The sequence below is a fragment of the Argiope bruennichi genome, chromosome X2, assembly GCF_947563725.1.
Source record: "Argiope bruennichi chromosome X2, qqArgBrue1.1, whole genome shotgun sequence".
In the NCBI taxonomy this organism is placed as follows: domain Eukaryota; kingdom Metazoa; phylum Arthropoda; class Arachnida; order Araneae; family Araneidae; genus Argiope; species Argiope bruennichi.
In genome coordinates, this window is record NC_079163.1 from 29154569 (window position 1) to 29177198 (window position 22630).

At 28.9% G+C, this 22630-nt stretch overlaps 1 protein-coding gene across 1 annotated transcript in view; it reads right to left on the minus strand.

Annotated features, from left to right (window-relative positions):
- Window positions 1-22630, minus strand: part of LOC129959926 (ectopic P granules protein 5 homolog) — a 141738-nt gene that overhangs the window by 88891 nt on the left and 30217 nt on the right. Inside the window, exons 16-23 of the mRNA XM_056072829.1 lie at window positions 20332-20496; window positions 16154-16270; window positions 12529-12794; window positions 11425-11565; window positions 7736-7844; window positions 2916-3143; window positions 2339-2569; window positions 903-1063 (exon numbers count right to left, since the gene is read on the minus strand). Of these exons, the coding sequence (XP_055928804.1) occupies window positions 903-1063; window positions 2339-2569; window positions 2916-3143; window positions 7736-7844; window positions 11425-11565; window positions 12529-12794; window positions 16154-16270; window positions 20332-20496 (1418 nt within the window). The remainder of the gene's footprint in view (window positions 1-902; window positions 1064-2338; window positions 2570-2915; window positions 3144-7735; window positions 7845-11424; window positions 11566-12528; window positions 12795-16153; window positions 16271-20331; window positions 20497-22630) is intronic.

A 22630-nucleotide genomic window follows, 5' to 3' on the forward strand; every position in this document is an offset into this window, starting at 1 on the left:
CCGACGTAATCATGATATATTAACAAAAGTTTGTACTCTAAGTAATTTTTGTATATGGAATCTATTCATGGCATGTGAACAGTGTGTTACTGTACAATTTTAAATATGCAGACATTCCCCTGCGAACATGTTATTCATATCACCTTATAGCATATGTCATTAGCTTTAAAATGGTACTTTTTAGTTTTCATCTGCGATGATCAGCTACAGATAAGTTAAAGTTAAGTGGCTCCTTTCCCCCCCTGCAACTGCACATATCAATGAATTTATTCTTTACATTTTATTCAGAACTTTAAGAGATTTACAACAAATAAAAAGAAAAAAACTCAATTAAAAAATATATTTTGAACCACATAACTTTTCTTAAACAAACAATGAGGACTTTATTTTTTAAATGGCTTCTATGTATCCATGGAAAATGGATGGAAGTAATTTCTTTTAGATATAAATCACTTAACTCCCCAAAACAGTAAAATAATTTAAATTTTTAAAAAACAGAAATAGGAAAAAGTTTGAAAAATAGAATTTGCCGAAAAATAAATATAATAGCAAAATAAAAACGATTTGGAAGAGACTTAAAACAAAAATAACAGTGCATAATTTTTTTTTGTAAACAAAATTACATGTTTACTAAAGCAGAGTACAATCGTGGCATTTCTTTCTCATTAATTATAGAAAATTAACAGCAATTTTAGTTTCCGATTTATAATAACTGTTAAACATTTGAATAAAAATCTTAAGATTAAGTTTGCAGAAGATTAAGCAGAATTATATGAATAGGAATGAAGAAACTTTTCATTTGTAAAGACACTTTTAAAGAATGAAACATTTCAATCATAGGCAGACGGAAATATAATAGGTAGAAAATACAGCATTTACTAAAATTTAAAAATAATACTTACTCTAAATTTGATATTCTTTCAAAGAAATAGCATAAGAAACTCTGCCATAACAAGGGAAGAACAGGATGAGATACTGGAGATTGCAGAATTTGTAGAGCCCATCGGTAAATTGGTAAACTTTCTAAAGCTGGTTGTTTTATTTTCAGAAAATTGCATGCTTTCTTTATAAAAAAAAAATATACAAAAAGTATTACAAAGTATTTACATCAGTTACATAAAAAATATTAATGCACATACAAATTCTCAGAGGCAATCAAACAAAAAATAACCTTTTTTCTATTTCAATGCATCACTGACCATGCTTTTCGTATAATTCATTCTAGAAACATCAAATTGCAACTAGACAAACCAATCTCTTATTATTTAAATATTTCAAATAAATAAACAATATGAAAAATATCACTGATAGAAAATGTACGAATACATTTCAACAAATAGTATCAATGAATGCAACTACTTCACATTTTGAAGAAAAATTATGGTAAAAAATAACTTGCAATGCATTTATTATAGTCCGTGTAAATATAATTACCGTTTCAAGGTCATATTTTCTACTCCGCCGTCTCAGTAACGATTCAATAGACAGCAGCGCCATTCCTTTTATTTTTTACATACCTGTTAAGCAGTTTCGATAACTTTCTGCTTTCTCCCTCTTGGCGGATGCATTACAGTTTGATCTCTTGCTCGATTATAAGTTAATGCGTTTTGTAAAAAATTATTTGCTTACACTGCCAGTTTAATTTTTAAAGACAAAAAAAATTATGTTAAAATATTTATAAAGCCCTTATTAAATATCATAGAGAATTATCATGATGTTATTTTATTTCGGTAAACATATAAGCTTTCAAATAGTAACCAGAATATCCAACTTTCTGTTTCCTATTCCAACTTCTAGTAAAAAATGCACAAGATCAATATGAAGAGATTGAAGATTGACAAGACGAAACAAATTGGTGTGGAGGAAAGCAAGATTTGTTGAAACAATAGTAAAAGAGAAAGGGAAAGTAAGGAAAGTAGAAAATTCCAATGACTTAGAAACACCTATTTCATTTACACAGAGAAAAGTAATAGAATACACTAAAAGAAATTTAATATGAATATAATATGTATGAATTACAAAACAAGATGATACTAAGAAAATGCTTGACATAAATTTGTTAATACATTGATTCTTCAGTTAATAACATACCACCACGAAATTCATGGCAATTTATACACAAAGAGCAAAAGAAAATATACTGCCTAGAAATAAACCTTTTAGAATTTATATCTTTCATAAAAAAAAAATTAAAAAAAAATCATAATAAATAAAAAATTTTAAAAAAATGTTAGAAAAATCGACATCACTGCAAAATAATCTCCTTTCAGAAAAGTACATAGAAATTACAGATATCTATTTGAAATCAATTCATTTTGAAATTCAAAGCATAGCATACTTTTAATGCAGCTAGTGGAGTTATATCACAATCTCTTGCAATTTCTTTCTGGATTTGATACCATAAATCTTGTGTTTGTTTCTGCCTTGTTTCAGATTTCAGAATAAACCAGGCCAACCATGGATAATCTGGTAAAGTCTGTTTTCTCAATATTGTATAGGACTCAGTATTCGAACCAAAAAACTTGCTCCAAATAGTCGTTTGCGAATTAGATGATGTTGACAGCAAAGGCTAGAAACATTATAAAATTTATAACTTCAGAAATAACAGAACATAAACACTTTTTAAAACATTTTTAACTAAACATTTTTTCTATTGGCAAAATGGTTACTTTCTTTTCTAAAAATTAAATTTTTATATGACAACAGTGTTAAAGCCCATGTCGCAAAGAATCGTGTACTCAGGAGATTGTTATAAAGAAAATAATCTAAGGAATTAAGATGCTGAACAATGAAGAACTTTAATAAGTAAATTACAAGAATTTGATCTCATGGAGTACATTCATGTTGCCCTTCCACATGTTAATACATAGAGAAAATTCTAATAAACTACCAGCATGAAAATCAATAATACTCACATTTCCAAAAGAATATAGCAGATCAAGCATATTGTTTCTTGTATAAGAATCAATACAAGAAATCTTTATTACTACATCAAGGAGAAAATGAACTTGTTTTGCTGAATCTTTTAAATTGTAATTCTTCTCATCTTGGAATGATAGCACTTTAAGTAAGATACTCGTCCAAAGTTTAATCAATGGGGTAGCACATTCTACAGTCAATGCCCAGGCTTGAGATATTTGATGCTGTTGGAATATTTGAATTATAAGCATACGTTTTTAAAGCATAAATAGGTTGCTTATAAAAATAAAATAGCTGTGAAAAAATAAGTTTAAAATTATGTTGTTAAAAAGATAAAGGCAAAAAAAAAATGCAACACCTTAAATAGAATATAATTTAATTTTATAGTATGGCAATAATTAAAAGACTTTAACTTTTCTTTAAAAATTTCTGACTAAAATTTTAGAAGTTACATTTATTAGAAATACAGATTTCAATATAATGGAAAAAAAAAAGAGAGAGAGAGAGAGAGAAGAAAAGGTTGCAGCTTTATTTGCATTTAAATTTTAAAAATTAAGTATTCTAATTAAAGAATTTTACAAAAAAAAAGGAGAATTTTTATACCAAATGTATGTATGCTTGTTAATTATGAGGCCTGAAAATAAGAAAACGAACTTTGAAATTAGAGTGCTAACATGTCAACCTGGAAACCCCAACATAAATATATTGATCAGCATTAACATTCACCTAGTACATGCTCTTTTTTAATGAACACCATATAATTTTGTCACTTTTGAATGTGTGAAAAAATGAACCTGAATTTTGTGCATTCTGTGACTATTTATATCTCAAACATGAAATAGCCTGAAAAACAAAAACAAAATACTAAGATCTGCATAAAATTGGAAAAAATCTTTTACAAAAATATTTTAGATGTTACAACAAATTTATTGGGGAGTTATAGCTGGTCCGATTTCAAACCAATCAGAACATCCACAAAAATGTTCTGACAGCTGAATACATTTCAATGCCAATAGGCAATCTTCAAGGTAAAAAACCGTGAGTTTTGATTAGCTTAATTTTTCCTTCGACAGTTTAAAGATTACTGATGATCTAGGTAAAAACGTTGATTGGATAAAACATTTTTAACTAATAATTTATAGATGCATCTCTTTGCAATAAAAGTTGTACTTCGTTTCTAAATTGGTGTGAGGGAGAAAACAGCTGTATCACATATAGTGAGGATTTGGCAGATGGTTCAAATTAAAAACTTATAAAACAGATCATACTAGGTCATGAAATACAGGCTAGAAAATATGATAATGGAATAATAGGGCAATGGTTACAGCATATCTGGCGAATTTTTTTTTATTTTTTTATTATTAGGAATTATTAATCACAAGGTACTTATAAGAAATCTAACAACCAATATACACTTTTATTTGGATTTTATGAGGCATCTAAGAGAATCAATGCAATCGAAGAATTCGGAATTTTGTAGAAACAAAACCCAAATGCATAATGTTTGTTATTCTACATCCATGCATTTTATGTCTACACAACATATCACCAATATCTCACAGAATCCTTATTTCTCAGAACTGGCCTTTGCGGATCTTTTGATTCATAAGTTGAATAGATTTTGAAAGGCTGGTGTTTGAAACAGTAGAAAAGTTTGAAGAAAATATGCTGCAAGATTTATATGGAATCTCAGAAAGGATCCCAAGTAGAATTCTCAAGAAAAGAAGATATTTTAAGAACGATGTATAAATAGAGGTCAGTATTTTGAATAAGTAATCATAGAAATTATTGATTTATTTAAAAATTTTCAGTTTCTGTTTGGACACATTATGTATAGGGATTGCAAATCGGACCAAAAGTTCAATACCGGAATTCGGTATTTTTTAGATCTTAATATCGGGATACCGGTTTTAATACCGGCAGTAGAAATTTTAGAAAATGAAAGAAAGCAGAGATGTTTCTTTGTTTTATTTGCCAGTTTTATTAGAGAATGTGAATATCACAAAAAATAAGTTGTAACTTACAAATTATAACAGTATATAAACAATCCCAAAAAAGTAGAAAAACAATCTTATTTATTTAAATCACAAAAAAGTGTAAATATCAATATTCAGTCTGTGGTACTATTACAAATTTTTGAAATGTGATCTTAAATGATTTTAAAAAACATAATGCAACAATTGTAATGTCATGAAGTCTGGAACGTAATTTTGTGCAAAAATTACCAGCTGTCGAAAACGCTCTTTCGGCATTTACGCTAGTTGGTGGTACTGTTAACAATGTGCGATATATTTTCTCAAGTATTTAACTCTAAATCCCTCATCTTCAAATAAATCGATTTCTCGTCGGATGATTTTGGGCATAGCTGATTTCTGTATTGTATTTTGGTTTGTTAATTTTTTTTTATTTATTTATCGCTAATTCTAATTTTTTGTTCAAGAGACAATTCCTTTTTACTATCGACATTAGTGTCATCATAATCTTCGATAACTATACTAAATTCTTCTGAATGTAGCTAGATTTGTCGATAAAAATTAAGAAAATTTACTATAAACTTGATCAGATTTGAATTGGTTACTCTCTTTCTTTCTTTTTCATTTCCATTTTTAAAATCATTATAATTATGTAAATACTGTAAGACATTTTCTATTTTGGTATGCCTTTCTTCTGTGCAATTTTTCAATGTAATATGTAATTCTTCAGATAGTGATGTGTGCTGTTCTTTCAGTGACTGCAACATGAAATTTATTGTTGCATTAGCTGTTAATAAATAAGAATCTCGCCGACATAATGCCTCAACAGACAGTTTTATTGGAAGTAGAATTGATACAGTTCTGGATATTAAGTAGAATTCACTATCTGAAAAATTAATTTGCAAGTTTAAGTCGATTATTGCTTTTGGGATTGTATTTCTCAGTTTCAAAAATCGTCCCATCATTAGGAGTAAATTGTTCCAACGTATTTTAGAAAGTAATATTAGCATATATTCTGTTTTATTTTTAGTTAGTATATATTTTTGTAATATGGCAATTTTTATAGGAGAACGTTTAAATATCTTAACAATTTTTCGAACTTTATAAATTATAGGAAGCAATTCTTGATGAGTTAATATTACATCCTCATTACCAATATCTTCTTCAACAACTACATTGCCATTATCTTCATTGTCAATATCACTCTCACTCACACTCTCTTCAAAATCGGAGTCCGAAGTTTTTATATCCACAGTATTTGGATTCTTTTGTTTATTTTTTTGGTATAATACATCTATTACTCCTAATTGTATTCCATGAGCATAGCACAATTGCTGATTTGCACCAATCAACTTTCCAACTTTTTTCATAATTGTTGCTCCATCAGTCGTTTTGGATACAATATCTTTCAGGGATAACCAATGTTTCGCTAATTTAGATTTAAGCACTTCCACACATTTTTCGGCTGCCATACTTCCCGAGACATCCTATATTCGAAATTTTGTTTTTCTGAATGAATATTTATATTTAAATAGCGTCTATTGCTTACACTTTTCCATTCATCAAATGTAAGACTAAATTTTTCACCATTTACTTTTAATTGTATTAACTCGTGCTTCAAAGAACTGCGAGCACCATGACTGTAGTTTATAACAGTTCTTATAGTGTTAATCGATATTGGTAGATTTTAAAAACCTTTGGCGGATAGTGATTTTCTTAATTCAGTAGAAGAGCAAAAAACTCGAAATGGCAAGCCATCTAATGCTGTCATTTTACTTATAATTTCATCGATTTTTTTTTTTCCCCTTCAAAATAATCTAAAATCCCTGATGACTTGGACTTAGAAACTGTGCTTAAATTTGTATCTTCATCGCAATTAGATTCTTTCCTCTTCAACAAATTCGTATCATGTTTCGTTTTTAAATGTGTATGGAGTCCGCTTCTACTTCTTCCGTTCACTTTAATAACTCTTAAATATTTTTTACATTGTGCCACTATGTTCTTTTCATCATATAAATAATGAAACCAAACCGAAGTATTATCAATTGATTTTTTATTTGCTTTAAAATTATTCTTATTTATTATTATGGGTTATTATTTATGAGCATATTTATAAAAAATCTGAAAAATATTTTGAACCCTAAAGTATGATATGCAAATATAATGTGAATAAGAAACTCACCAATTTAAAAAATATCTAAATAATACGCACTTTCTTCACTACAATCTTGTTTTCACAGATACGAATATCAGCCAACGAATCCTGAACGTGTGCAGTATCGCTCGGAGCTGTAATATGATAGTTTTGACCCGCTTACTAGGATTATTCACATTTTATCACTCTTCTTGATTGTACGATGCAACTTTGTATTCACAGTCTAATTAATTTCGCCAGTTAGGGAGACATAAAAACAAAAACGTATACTATTTTGATATGCTGGCGATCCCTGAACATATAGTGGAGACAATTTTAAAAATTTCTAATCAATACCGAAAAAACGGTATTTAAACTTGCTAATACTGGTATTACAAAATTGTACAAATGGCTCAAAATACCGGTATTCGGTATACCGGTATTGCAATCCCTAATTATGTATACATATTTTTTCTTAGTATGCAATAATCACAAAACGAAAACAGCAGTAATAAGAAAAAAAAAATACATGCAAAATAAACTACCAAATATATGAGTAATTATTTCAATTTTAAGATTTTTTTTGAATTTACAGTATTATAGAAAAGTCTTTCTAGCAAGAAAAAAAAAATATTTTAAACAAGAGAATATTACCTCACCCCCCAATATTTAAAAGGTCAGAAATATTAAGTTTAAAATCTTTTCTCACCTTTATCATAGCAGCTATTTTATGCAATACAGCACCAACTACAGGTCCACTGATGTTTGATAGCACAGACATATCTGCTACAATAAGATCACGCATAAGGTTTATAAATCTGCAAAATAAGTAATGCTTTAAAAAATTCTCAAACAATCAACTATAAAAATCGTACTAAAATGTATCGGATAATAATCAAGTTCTTTTTTCATGGGAACATTTCTTTATCCTTTTTAAAAACAACTGAAAGAAAGCAACACTTTAAAAATAATACAGCTTTGTACTTACTCTAGCCTTTTTCTAAGCATAGAGCTGTTAAATTACTTTTGCATAAAGTGTTCAAAATGATTTTAATTTAATTTATGCCATTTTTTAGCAATATAGTTGTTATTAATAGATTCAGTTCTTAGCAAACTTTATAAACATATAATATTAAAGAGAGAAAGCAAAGATAAAAAATTATAATGTTCTGTATTTCTTTTATTTGGACTTCTTGCACAGAGCTTTAAGAGAAAAATTCTAAACCAAATTTAGAAGTATGTATCCACATACCATACAATATTTCCTGCAACTTTTACAAAAGTCAGTACAAAAATAAGACAACAGACATTTATTTACAAAAGTGGCTATGAAAAATTAATGAATTTTAAAATGAAAAAGGATTTTGTTTTAATTTACACCTCAAAATAACATGGCGAATCTATACTTCAACAGAAAATACTGGTTATGTAATTATTGAATTACTATGTTTAGCTTAGAAATAACTTACATTAGAATTATTATTTATATATTTTTTAAATAAGGCGAATTTATAGTATTAAACAGAATCTTGTTATTTTTGAACAATTTCTTATTTTAGCTAAAGTAAATCAAAACATTATTAAAAAGCTAACTATTTAATTTTTAACTAAAATTTTAAATCTACATAACATAAAACTAGATTAAAAATAGATTTTAATGGCAAAAGAGCAGCCTGTTAAAAATTAGTGGATTTTTAAAGGTTAACTTTGACAACAAAATTTCAACAAATTTTTATGAAAGTATTTGGTCAGGTTTTTCTTTCTGATATTTATAAAAATTTATTCACTCACGAAATGGATCCTAGACATTTGTCACGAGGTTTTACAAAATCAACAGCAGTGTGGCTGTTAACAAATCTCATATCCTGTATGACCCCATGTTGTGTCATTAATCACATGATGCTTTCCCGCCGTTATTGGCAGACAAGAGCTTGACGGTGAGACGTACCGCTCACGATGATGTATCTTTTTATGTGTTTTATGTTAGTTTAGTAATGTTTTGTCCTTGAAATCTTAATAAATATATTTTACATATTAATACTGGTCATTACCTTTCCCAACATTTTTGGCGACTCGCCTTTTCTCCTGATACCTCTAGCAAATCCCGCCAAATCGTCGAAATTCTGTGGACGTTAGCACAATTTATTTAAGACGTTAAATTGATGTTGAACATTTTCATAAGAGTAGATTTTTGCTGTGGATAATTTACTGGACTGGTGAATGGACGTTAGTGCACGTTTTTGATAGATATTACTCAAGTGAAAAATTTCAAGGTTCAATTACTTTGTGTTCTTGCGCAACTATGATGACATATACTGTCTGCTTTAAAAAAGGAACATCATCCTGTTCTACATTTCTGAATTAAAGAAGAAATATAAGCATATTCTGGCAATCATCGATTCCTTTACGAAGTTTGTGTGGCTTCACCCTACCAAATCCACCGACACCGCTGAAGTTCTCAATAAGCTGGAATGCCAAATATCTGTTTTCGGCAATCCTTCAAGGATTATTACGGACAGAAGCACCGTTTTCACATACACATCATTCAAAGAATATTGTGAGCATCAGCATATCAACCATACTGCTATTACAGCTGGACTTCCTAGATCAAATGATCAGGTAGAAAGACTCACTTTTACTATCAAAGCTGTATTCTAAAGCTATCCATAGAAAACCTTGAAAAATGGTACAGCCATGTTGCTGCCGTTCACCAAATTATTAATTCTATATTTCAACGAAGTATCAATTTTACTCCATTCGAAATTCTGTTTGGAACTAAAATGAAATCTCAACATGATATAAAAATCCTTCAGATCGTCAAGGAAGAGATCCAATCTGCATTTCTCCAACAGCGTGATGAACTCCGTAAAGACGCAAAACAACAAATCCTCAAAATCCAAGAAGAAAATCGCCAAACTTACAATCTGCGTCCAGAGCCTGACTAAGGCAGGTTATGGGCCCCCACATTAGAGGGCCAACCCCCAAATCGAATAGAAAGTTTATTCTACGTTTCCTTCTTTAATGAACTTTTTTTAAACAAAATAACAGTTCAGTGTAAAATCCGTTGTTGGCCGTTTTATGCATCTTTAATTCAGTTAATGAAAAGAAAATAATAAATTGGTTAAAATAACATTGCTTTTCAAAGACAAAAAAGACAGGGGGGCGAAGAAGTTTTTGCCCTGGGCCCCAATTAGGCTAAGTCAGGCCCTGTCAGCGTCGCAAGCAAACTCAAAAATTTTAACTGAATGATCTCGTCGCAATCAAGCGCACTCAATTGGGTCCCGAACTCAAATTGAAACAAAAATTTCTCGGACCATATAAAGTGATTAAAATTAAAGCAAATGATACATACGATGTTGAAAAGTGTGATTTCTTCGATGGACCATAGAAAACTTCCAACTTGTGCAGAATATATGAAACCATGGTCCAGCCATATAGATCATATCACTTGAATTGGTTTTCAAAAAAAAAAAAAAAAAAAAATGAACACTACACTATTTTTCTTTTCGTGTGTGTGTATTTGGAAATAGAAGACTCATTTTTTTTCTCTACTTATTTCGTGTTATTATATTTTTATATGTTCAACACTAATATTATTTTTATTTTTAGTTAGTTATTCGATATTTAAAGTGCACGCTATTGTAATGCTATATACTTATGCTATCATGGATAGTATGACTATTTTGTTGGTTTTATCTTGTAAATATTTCCATTTTGCATCTTTTATTTTTTTCGTATTTACTGTTTGTTTTATAATAAGTTTCAATGTTTATAATATGTTCAATACTTAAGGCAAGGTCGCCTGTCCGGTCATGATGGCCGATGTGGGAGATGCTAACAGATCTCATATCCTGTATGGAGCCATGTTGCATCATTAATCACATGATGCTTTCCCGCCATTATTAGCAGATGAGAGCTTGACGGTGAGACATACCGCTCACGCTAATGTATCTTTTTATGTGATTTATGTTAGTTTAGTAATGTTTTGTCCTTGTAATCTTAATAAATATATTTTACATATTAATGCTGGTCGTTGCCTTTCCCCAGAGTAGTAAAACAATTGGTTACACACAAAAAAGTTAAGTATTAATTTAACATCTGCATGGAATTTTTAAAATCAAAAACTACATTTCACCTAATTAATTTTAAAGAAAATCTATATTTTTATCAGATATGACACGGGTTGAACTTTAAAAAAGAATAAATTGTGTCTATCATAATTGAAGAAAATTAGTATGAGTAATTTAACAACAAAATGAAGGAATTTATACAAAAAGGTTTGAGATATTAAAAATATAAAATAAAAGATAAAACCTGTAGCAACCGCATTTAGTTAGAAAAAAAAAGAAAAGAAAAGAAAGAAAGAAAGAAAAGAAAAGAAAACAATAAAACTCTTACTCTGTTTGGGATAACAGTTCTTCACTATTCTTCACAAAGAAAGGTAATATGTAATACAAAGACTGTATAGCAGCTAAATATTGACGACTTTTTACAAGCGCTGTCAGACACTGCAAGCCTTCAATCATTAATCTGCGCACACTAGAGATTAAGAAATATTTTAAATTATTTAGAGCCAATTTAAGAAATAATTAAAAGAAGCATTTAAGACAAATTCTGTTTTCAGGACTATTCTAAATAAAATATGAATTTAAAAATAGAAAAATTTCATCCTAATTAGTCTTAATCAGCGGAAAAGCAGAAATAGTTAATGAAAATAAAAATGAAAGAAAAAAATATATAATGCTGATGAAACACCTCTAAAATTTACAGCCATAACAGGACAGAAACTATTGTAGTCACTTATTATGGTAAAAGAATGAGAAATCTGCATATTTATGATGATAATAATAACAGAAAAGATACTTTGGAATCGTTTCCACATGAGAATAAATAAATATTCCTCAGTTAATAAATTTCAACTTATATATTATATTAAATGCTGGTCAACTCCTTTGAGAAAAATGCCAAAAAATTTTGAAATTTTCATACTTTTCATTGAAAACTGATGTAAATAATTTTTAATTATATAAGATTACAATGTTATTCTTGAATATCTCATATGCATTTCTATACATTATCAGTGGAATATTCTCGATCCCAACTGGAAATTAATCAGGTAAATATTTTTGTAATTTTTTTAAGAAGGTTTTCAAATAATATTTCAAACTGAAAATAATATTGTTTATGTGAACTATACTTTATCAGAAACAACAGTTTTAGAATAATGCAATAAAAAGTAATATTGGAAACTGCCAGCAAAATAATTAAAGTAAAATAATAATACACCAAAGAAATGTAATTTTTCTAAAGAGAATATGATTCTGATATATGCTTTTAACAGAAAATTTTTCAACAATATAAACTCATAATTTAATAAATACAAGGCATACAATTATATATAAAAAAATCAACCAATATGCAGTTAAATTCCTAGTAAAATACTTTCCATTACTATGCCTTAAAGCAAATTATTTGAAACGAAAGGTAGTTTGAAAAACTTACTTGTGTCCAACATTTGTCATGACAAGAAAAAGATAACAAGCAACGGGATGTTTTTCTTCATATCCATTAAGCAACGGTTGAAGCCACAATTCTTCAAATGGATCAGGTAGAAAATCAATATCCAAAAAGCCATCATAAATCTGAACCCACATTGGACACTTTTTATCAAGAGCATGAAGTTTTAATGAAAATAAAAGGTCCCATGCCCAAAAAACAAATCCTTCTTCTTCTCGGACATAATTTCCAACTGTAGCAAACTGAAGCATCTGCAAACAAATTTGATTATCAGACTGATAAATATACAAAAAAAATCGAAATTAATTTCCTTTGTCATAAATTAAACTGTTTCATTTAAAAATAAACTAGATCTGCTGATTCTGCATTTATACTTTTTAAAGCTGAAATTTTAAAAAAAAAAAAAAAAAAAAAAAATCATTTCTAGCAGCATTTAGCAACACAATCAAAATTTGATACCAGTTCACCAGAAATATAAGTTTTAAGCAACCATTCATATCTTGGAACGGTTTGTCAGATTTACTCACGGAAGATGCACATTGTCAGAGTGCTTAAAAATTAAATGATTTATTTTTTTCCTTCCCCTAACTATACTGTTGATCAATACACGAATCAGAACTAAACAATAATTCTACTAACAGAAAAATTATTTACAAATGAAATTATTACATCAAAATATATCACCACATCAAAATAAGAAAAATTATTCAATGACAATCAAAGCAGTATTAACTTTTAACCGACCTACTATAGTAAAAAATCACCTACATATAGGCTGAATGTTTAACCCATAACATACGGAAAAAAGTGGGAAAATTAGTCCTTATTGTTTTAGAAATATAAATTTAAAAAAAAATAGCATGAATGAATTTTGTAAATTTTTGTGGGCAATGGGTTTCATGTACGTCAAAATGTATTTAAAAAATGCTGTTTTTCTCTTTTTTTTTTAATAATTTTTTAAGAAATTTACAAGAAAAATGTATATTCTTGTAATATATATCAAATAATTTTTTTTTGCATTAATTTTATTTTGCATTTAATTTATTATTTTAAAATTATAAAGCATTATGTTGAATTATGGAAGATTTTAAACAAACACAAAATTTAAAAAAATGTTAGTTATAACGTCCATTCTACAACGTTCATACAGTTCGTGTATATGAAGAATTTAGTAAAAGATCCGCAATCATAAAGTTTAAAAGTAAACAAAATAAACAAAGAAAAATATTTTAAGAAAATATTAGTAATGGCGTCCGATACTTCATAATTCAAGAAAGAGATCTCCAAGAAATAGAAAAAATTAATTATTGTTTAATACTTATTTAATTACAATAAACTGCTTTAGAATTATAAATCCAATTTAAAATAATTTTGAATATTAATACTCAAAATGCATACTTTTGCTATCATAACACGTGGAATGATCGATTTTTCACATGGAAAGCAAAACCATTTTTGCTAATTATGTCATAACTTGATGTCTTTAACAAAAGTTTTTGTGGAAAATATTACATATTTATGCAATAAAGATATGTAGGTTATTCTTCATTTCTCAATGTAGCTCCAAATGTTCATTCAGCCAATTTTACTGTAACTAAACTGTTTTGGCTAAAGCTAAATATAACCTCAATTAGGACTCGATCTAAAAACAATGAATTAACAAATTATAATTTCTCATATTATCATTGAAATACCATACAAGAAAATTTGGTAAAGTAGAAAAATTTCTTTACATAAGTATATAAAATATAAAAGTACGGCAAATAGTAAACCGGTTAGTGGGCATAAAAAAGCCAACACAATTTGAATTAGAATCCATTATAAATTAGGTGTACGACAGCTATTCTACAGAATTGTAGGAAGTTCTCAAATACAACACTGACGATGCTATATACTCAAAATTTCGATCCCTCATAAATTAAATATAAATCTTCCGCCACCTGGCGCATGCGCAGAAAAGTGGATGGCTTCTGTTTTTGACTATCAGTAAATGATTAATTATTATTAACGGCCAATGATGCTTCATTCTACTCATAGCAAAATAACAGCAAATTGTCATATTCGATAAAAATTACCGATTTATAAAAAAATTTCTAGTTTTAGAATAAATTCCCTGACGATTCCCGGACGGCTGGTCACCCTGATTCCAATTTTAGACTAGTGAAAAGGACCAGATAACTTACGGGCAGAATTTAAAAGAAAAAAAATGAATTTTGTACCATTATACCAGTGAATAAGTAAGAAAAGGGAAATATATCAATAACAACTAATTTAAATAATGTTAAGCAAAGAAATTTATTTATTTATTACAAATGCCCAGAAGATTGGCTATGACGCCATTAGATCTCTAGCCTTCCAATATTTCTGAACTTTAACAGTTTAGATAGTCACATGATTTTTTTACAGTCAAGATGAGTAGCAGCAAAAATTTGATGTTGTCTGCACAGAGGGCATAAGGGACAGTCACAAAGCCCAAGCCAATACAAGTAAGCGGGCAAACAGTCATGGCCTGTAGTAAGGTGTAAAAGTGCCACAGTTGCACTTCTAGGAAAATCTGGGATCAACTGTGTATCCTCAAGCAGTGGGGCCCATGGCTTACCGGCAGAGTCACACAGTACTCTCTGCTTTATCCTGGAGCCATATCTTCTTTTTATCAAGAGTTTGACTGGATGAAATGAAAGGTTTTTCAATAAGGAATATTCCAATATTTCAATCTGAAGGACACTTGCACCCCTTTTGGACAAAAAAGTCGGCAGCCTCTTTCCTAGGAATCCCGCAGTGAGCTGTGATCCACTGGAAAGAAGCAAGAGATTGACGTTGAGAGCTCTCTGCACTCCAGTATACGGGTATTATCTGTGTATTGGCTATTTGCAAGAGATTGAAGAGCAGACAGGGAGTCTGACAAAATAACCGCTATGCAGAATGACGAGGAGCGGATAACCAGCTGCTTTAATGCGATATAAATATCTATTTTACCATTAAAATGGATGCAACGGGCACCTATTGGTGCATAGTATGAAGAAAGATCATAATGCACATAGGCTCCCGCTTCGTCTTCATTGTTAAACACTAATCCATCTGTGTAGACATGTAACCATGTGTCTAGAATATTTGCTTTCAACGGTATAGAGCAATAGCACGAACCTGTTGTTCGCTCTTATGACTTTCATTAATCTGCATAATGTAATGTAGCAGGCCTCCACGCAGTGCACCTATGCAGCCTGGTTGAAACTAAATCTGCTACGGTTGTGCCTTCTTCCTTGTGTTTCTGACATTTTATTGAGCAAAGAAATTAATAGCAACTAGTTATATACAACAAATAATGTTACAGTTTTTAAAAATTCAGCTTACAGATTATAATAGTTTTGGAAAAAAAATACTAATACCTTTCCTTTTAATTTTACTTTAAATAAAAAGTTAAAGAATATATTTAGCGATTAATTATTAATTATGAATTTTCGTTCAGATTAATTTATCAATACAATGATGAAGCTAGCCATATAATAGATGAAATTTTAATTTAATTCACAGCAAATAAAATATTAGTTTAAAAATCTTTTATAGAAATTTTAACATTTAAAAAATAGATCATTAAAAAAAAATAACTAACTTGTGCAAGACCATTTGATACACTCCACTCATTGCCTTTTCGATCAAATTTCATATAAGCTTCAAGAACAAGTACAGCAGTTTCTCTGTGAAGCTCCAAAGGCAAAACAAGGTCTCCCTGATGAAATTTTTATGAGAAAGATATTTAAAGTATTGTCAAATCATGTTCATTTAAAAAACAAGCGTGAAAAGTACACATAATCTAATTCTCTTAGATACGATACAGACTTCAAAATGTAAAAGCCGAATTCTTTTTTATTTAAAAAATTCAAAAACCAATGCAATTATAAAATATAACAGGAAAACAAATCATAGTACTTTTTTTATAATATTGAAAAACAATTTATATCTCTATTGATAATAAAAATGGATGAGTGTATCTGTGTATATGTTAGCATTTTACAGGACAGAATGTTAAACTTAGAATTACCTAATTTTGCACACATACACTTAATACAACTCGGAGAAATATTTTTTGAAGTTTTAATTAGAATTTTATTTAAATAAAAAAAATTAAAATTTTGGATTTTTCCAAAATAGCTCCCAAAAATATTATTGGGCGAAGCTTATTTTTATACCATTGTAAAAATTGTTATTTTAACCTCTAGTTTACGGCTGGTACAACTGTTGTACCGGATTTTTTTTAACCTTTCCTTACGGCTTGGTACAACTGCTGTACCAGTAACGAGTTTGAATTTCTTTCCCCAACTAGAATTTTCCAGCTGAACCCTAATTGCCTCGTGAAATCACTTCCCTTTTGTGTTGCACCCCTTAGGGTCAAGAGATTTCGTCCAGCAGCTGTTATTATCATTTGTTGGCGCTAGTGAGTCTTGTGAACCCTGCTTTGGCAGCATTCCTAAGAGGTATGAAATGAGTTTGCATAATTTCATTTGCGGGAAATACTCGTTGTAAACTTTCGTCTTTCTCCCTGTTTCTTAATTTTTTAACTTTATAAATTCCTTAATATTTTAACTTAATATAATTTTGTAACTTTATAATAATATATGGTTATAGTTGGGCCCATCTATTTGTCTAAATATTTGAACCAAGAATTTACTTGAAAGAATTCACTAAGCATTTGAACAAAATGAATTTCTGACTTAATGGTATTATGAAGGTAATCGGCACCCTAGACAAATTGTTACTTCTTCGCTCCCATTCGCAGAAAAACTAAACGGAACCTCGGGTGTTTTTTTTTTGTTTTTTTTCACTTTTTCATTATATTTTACATTGAAAAGAGACATCATGCTTATCCCACCTCCTCTTACTGGAGCCTTGGGCATATATACTACCGAGTCAGTAATGTATTAGTCTAACACAGTATTAAAACGACCTACAGTTTTTTCCAGCTTTAAATTTTAATACTTGAACTGGATATATTCCTGCTAAAAATACATTTAGGTTTCGATTTTTAAATAAGCTGTCGGTTTTACCATTAATTTTTATAATTTATGAAATCGATTGATTTAATAATTTATAATTAATCATTCATTAAAAGTTATAATTCTACTTTTAAAATATTGAAGGAGGTTGTTGAAATCTATCAAAAATAATGATTAGTAGTTCTTCTATATCAGAAGAAATATATTAAAATCTTTATACCTTCATTTCAATCCACTGAGAAGTTACTAGGCACTCCAGAAATATTTGTATTGAAAATCCAGAAATATTTGTATTGAAATAAAATAAAGCAGCTGCATACAAAGTTCAGGAATTCTAGATTTAATTTTAAGCATTTCTGAAAGATAATCTAAATCAGCTGCTAGAAAAACTTGTATTTAATAACGAATGCTGATCATTTAGAATGCTATTGTTTATTGTTTTAAGATATATTGTTTTAAGTTTTTTTTTTTTTTAAGGTTTTTTGCTAACTACTTTACAATGTAATATTATCGCAATGTAATCTTATGTATCGAATTCTAAGTAAACCATATCTAATCTTAATTTTTAAAAATTATTTGTCTTAAATCTGGTGATTACCTACGTATTAGTAAATGAGATATGAATAATTTTTTTGTAATAATTCAAGTATTTATTGTCTGCAAAATTGAGCATAGTTTTCAAAAATACTACACTGTAATGAGTAATTAAAATTCTCAGTAAAAAAAAAAAATCACTATAAATTGTAAGAATGGACAACAGAATAGGAAAACATTACTAGTAATTATATTAAAAACCGTTCAAACTATGTTAGGAATAAAAATTATATTCGATTTCTATGGGAGCAATATAATATTATAAAATCATTTAAAAATGTTTTTAATTTACAAAACTGCAGATAATTGTTATCTGTGTGATGCACGAAGAGATATGAATACTTTTAAAACAAAGATATAAAAAATTAGGATCTTTAATACATTATATATAAATCGTTACATTTTATTAAAATTGATGAGTTAAAATTATAAAAATAAAATAAAATTCACAATGCTGTGTTCAAGCGTTGTCAGCTAAATTCACAGCTTCAGTAATGCTCGAGAAATTGATTTAATTTTAAAAATAATTGAAAGATTGTAGAATTATTGTTTAATGTACTAATTCAGCAGATATCGTATTTGCAATTTATTTAGTATCATAATATTTAATGCAATATTTTCTCCTCCAGAATTGCTGGAATAATTTTCAGGAAAAAAAAATAATAAAACTGAGATTAAAAGCCTTCTCTAGTGTCCGGACAAGGCGAAATCACAAAAAAAAAAAAAAAAAAAAAAAAAAAAAAGCAACCCGCTTAAGTACGGAGGGGACAGAAGATCCATTAACTCTACGGGTGGTTGAAATCGAAGAAGTTATTTTCAACAAACGCCTTTAAAAGAAGGGGAAAGCATCTTCTAGTTTTTCTCACTAAATGCCAGCATTCAAAGCAACATTTTCGAGTTTAGGTTGCCGAAGCTTAAAGGTTAATTGTATAAAATTTAGTTGCCATAAAAATTTTCCCAAATGTTGTCAATTTTTAAAATTTTCTTTGCATAATTCTCATCAACTGATTTCAATGCACAACTAAAATTTGAACTATTTTCATTATTCCACTAAATTTTTAATTGGGTGATTTTCTTTCTTTTTTGAAAGATAAGGAAGAAAGATTATGTTTAATATCTAGGTAGTTTATATGAGAAATAAAAAAAATAACGTTAAAATATTGTAACTTTCTAAGTTAGAAGTTGGATTATCTGGTCAATTATTTTTTATTAGCACTCTGATGTCATGATTCGATCATCATGGCTTATATATGCAATGAACAGAGCAAATGAAAAGTTTTAATATTTGCAACAAACTGACTTTCAAAAATGTTTTTTTGGAGGAATCATGAACATTGAGATATGTAAAAGAGATTTAATTGAAAGTAATCATGGCCAATATTCCAGCAAATCAGTTGGTTGGCAAAGGCGGCAGGTCATGAATAAAATTCATGTCAATATTATAAATGAAAAGTTGACATGTCTTTGATATACGTTTCTTCCAGTAACTTTTATCTTTCAAATTATTTTCTCTAATCAAAATATGACACATACATCTAAAAAAAGTTTCCTTTTTCGTCATTAATACAACTTCAAATTTAAATATTGAAGCACATTAAATTTTCAAAACAAAAGAAATTTTTAAAAACACAATCAGCATAAAATTCTACAAAATGTGCAGCTTAAAGAAAAGCTATTCTTTGTATGAGTTAAAGTACAAATTTCAAAACCTTTTCCTTTTTTTCAAGTCCATTTCAATTGCAAACTTACTCTGTAGACCCATATACGAAGGAATATTTTTACTGCAATTCTGAATTAGAAACAAAGAAGCAAAATAAAAGAATGCAATATCAATTATTATTAATATTAAGCAATATAAAAATGCAAAAAAGTGTTAATTATTATAAAAATTATTGTTAAAATTTATTCAATTATAAAATTCAAATGAAATATCTTAAGTACTGATAGTTTTCTTAATTTTTATTTTGAAGTTGAAAGATGCATTTATTGTCAATGTATCCATGATACTAAAAGTAATATATGATCCCACTAGAGATCTGGACGCATGGTTTAAAAACTTGATCTAAAAAATTTAGCAGAAAAATTAAAATACAAAATCTTCACAAATTTTGATAAACCTTTTTAAATAACGCCGTCTAATTACTACTAGCTAGTCAGTTATTTTAATTTCAGAAAAAGTAAAGACAGGTTTTAATAGCAGTACCTGATTAGAAAAATCCCAGTTCATCTTAGATAACAACATTCGACCTAAAAAGTTCTTAGGATTCGAAAGTGGCAATTCAATCAACCATTCTCTAATAAATCGCACATCATCACATTTAGGTATCCATTCACTTAAATCCAGTTCCTCAAACATTACCATGGAATGCTGAAAAATTGCATATTGTAAAATCATTTTCAGTAAAGTAAAGATTATTATATTACTTTATTATATTAGATTGATAATTATAAAGTATTTAATAATCCCACCTTCAAAATATACAGGGAAATTTAACAGCAGAAATTTAAAAAAATTAATAAAATTAAGCCAAATTGAACTCTGAAATTAATTAATTTATATAAATCAGTTCTAATTTTTTTATCATCTTTTTTTAATTTTATTTCAATCCTATCTTAAGATTTTGAAATAGACATATAAATAGAATTAAATAAATCTCTCTAATATTGTTGACACATAAAACTATTTAAAATTTTAGCATCACAAACAATATATTATTATACGATTTTTTTAATACGCAAAATTCTCTCTTTAAAATACAGGGTGTCTATAAATGATGGACCCGATTTTAAAAAATCATATTTTCAAAAGTTCTCGACGGAATAAAATAATTAATACTTAAAAATAACGAGAAAAGCACGAAGTTTTTTTTTGTTACCAACAGATAGTTTTTTTAACCTTATAAATGTTCGGTATGGGACCCTTTTGTCACACGGCATACGTCCAATCGATAATCTAGTTCATTCCACACATTTTGTAACATGTTTCTGGTAATGTTTTGTAATGTTGCAGAAATGCGTTGTTTCAATTCTGGGAGTGTTGGCTGTACGAAAACACGGTCTTTCACGTAACCCCATAGAAAGAAATCGCATGGGGTTAGGTCAGGAGATCTTGGTGGCCATGTTAATAACGTTAAATCATCGTCACCCACACGGCCTATCCATCTTTGTGGAAGCACATTGTTTAAGTAACTACGAACCGTCAAAGATCAATGAGGAGGTGCTCCATCTTGTTGGAAGATAAAATCGGGACTGTCCTCAAGCAGTTGCGGAAATAACCAAATTTCCAGCATGTCGAGATAATTGTCACCTGTGACAGTTTTTTCATCGAAGAAAAAAGGCCCATAAATTTTTTCACATGACATTGCACAGAAAACGTTTACTTTGGGTGAATCTCTTATAAACTGTTGAAATTGATGAGGATTTTCACTTCCCCACACTCTCACATTGTGACGATTAACATGTCCTGATAAATGGAATGTCAATTCATCTGAAAATACCAATTTTTTGGCAAAATTTGGATTTTGTAATTCCATTAGCATGCGTTCACAAAAGTCTAACCGACACACTTTATCATTCTCTGTTATTTGTTGCAACAACTGTAAACGATACGGTTTAAACTGTAATTTTGTACGCAAAACTTTCCATACCGATTGATGTGGCATTCCTAATTCTCGGCCGGCAACTCTCGTCGACTTCCGCGGGCTGCGAACAAAACTCTCCCTCACCTTCTCCACTGCGTCGTTCGTAAGGCTTGGCCGGCCGCTGCTTTTCTTTTTGCACAAGCAACCTGTTTCTTTAAACTGCTTGTATCATCGCAAAATGCTTTTGTTAGTTGGTGATTCTTTACCGTATTGAATTCTAAAAGCAGGTTGAACAGTAGTAGTCGAAAAAACCCTTGCGTACTCCAACACACAAAAACTCTTCTCACTCAATGTCGCCATTTTGGGCTTCTTACTCTCAGCGATCGTAAATGTGCTGTCATCTGTTAGTAACAAAAAAAACTTCGTGCTTTTCTCTTTATTTTTACGCATTAATTATTTTATTCCGTCGAGAACTTTTGAAAATATGATTTTTTAAAATCGGGTCCATCATTTATAGACACCCTGTATATGGACCTCTTGAACCTATAATTCCACATGTATAGAAGTTATATATAAACATTATTTGATAGTATAATTATGATGCAATTTTTAGAAATGTAAGGTAGTTTTTATTTTATATCTAAGTAATATAACAGTAATTAATGTTATTTACAGAAAATAGTATTTCACTCACTACTACAAATAGTGAAAATCGAATGATATACGAGTTTATAATATATAGGTTTTATATATTTCATACAAAAATAAAATGCAACCGATGCAATTTCTAAATGTTAATGACTAATCAAAAATAATATGAACACTAATTAAATTTTGTAAAAGCAATAAAAATACAAAAAAAAAAGCACAAAATTTTACACCAAATTAATTCGCAACTGAATTGCATATTTTTTCAAGGAT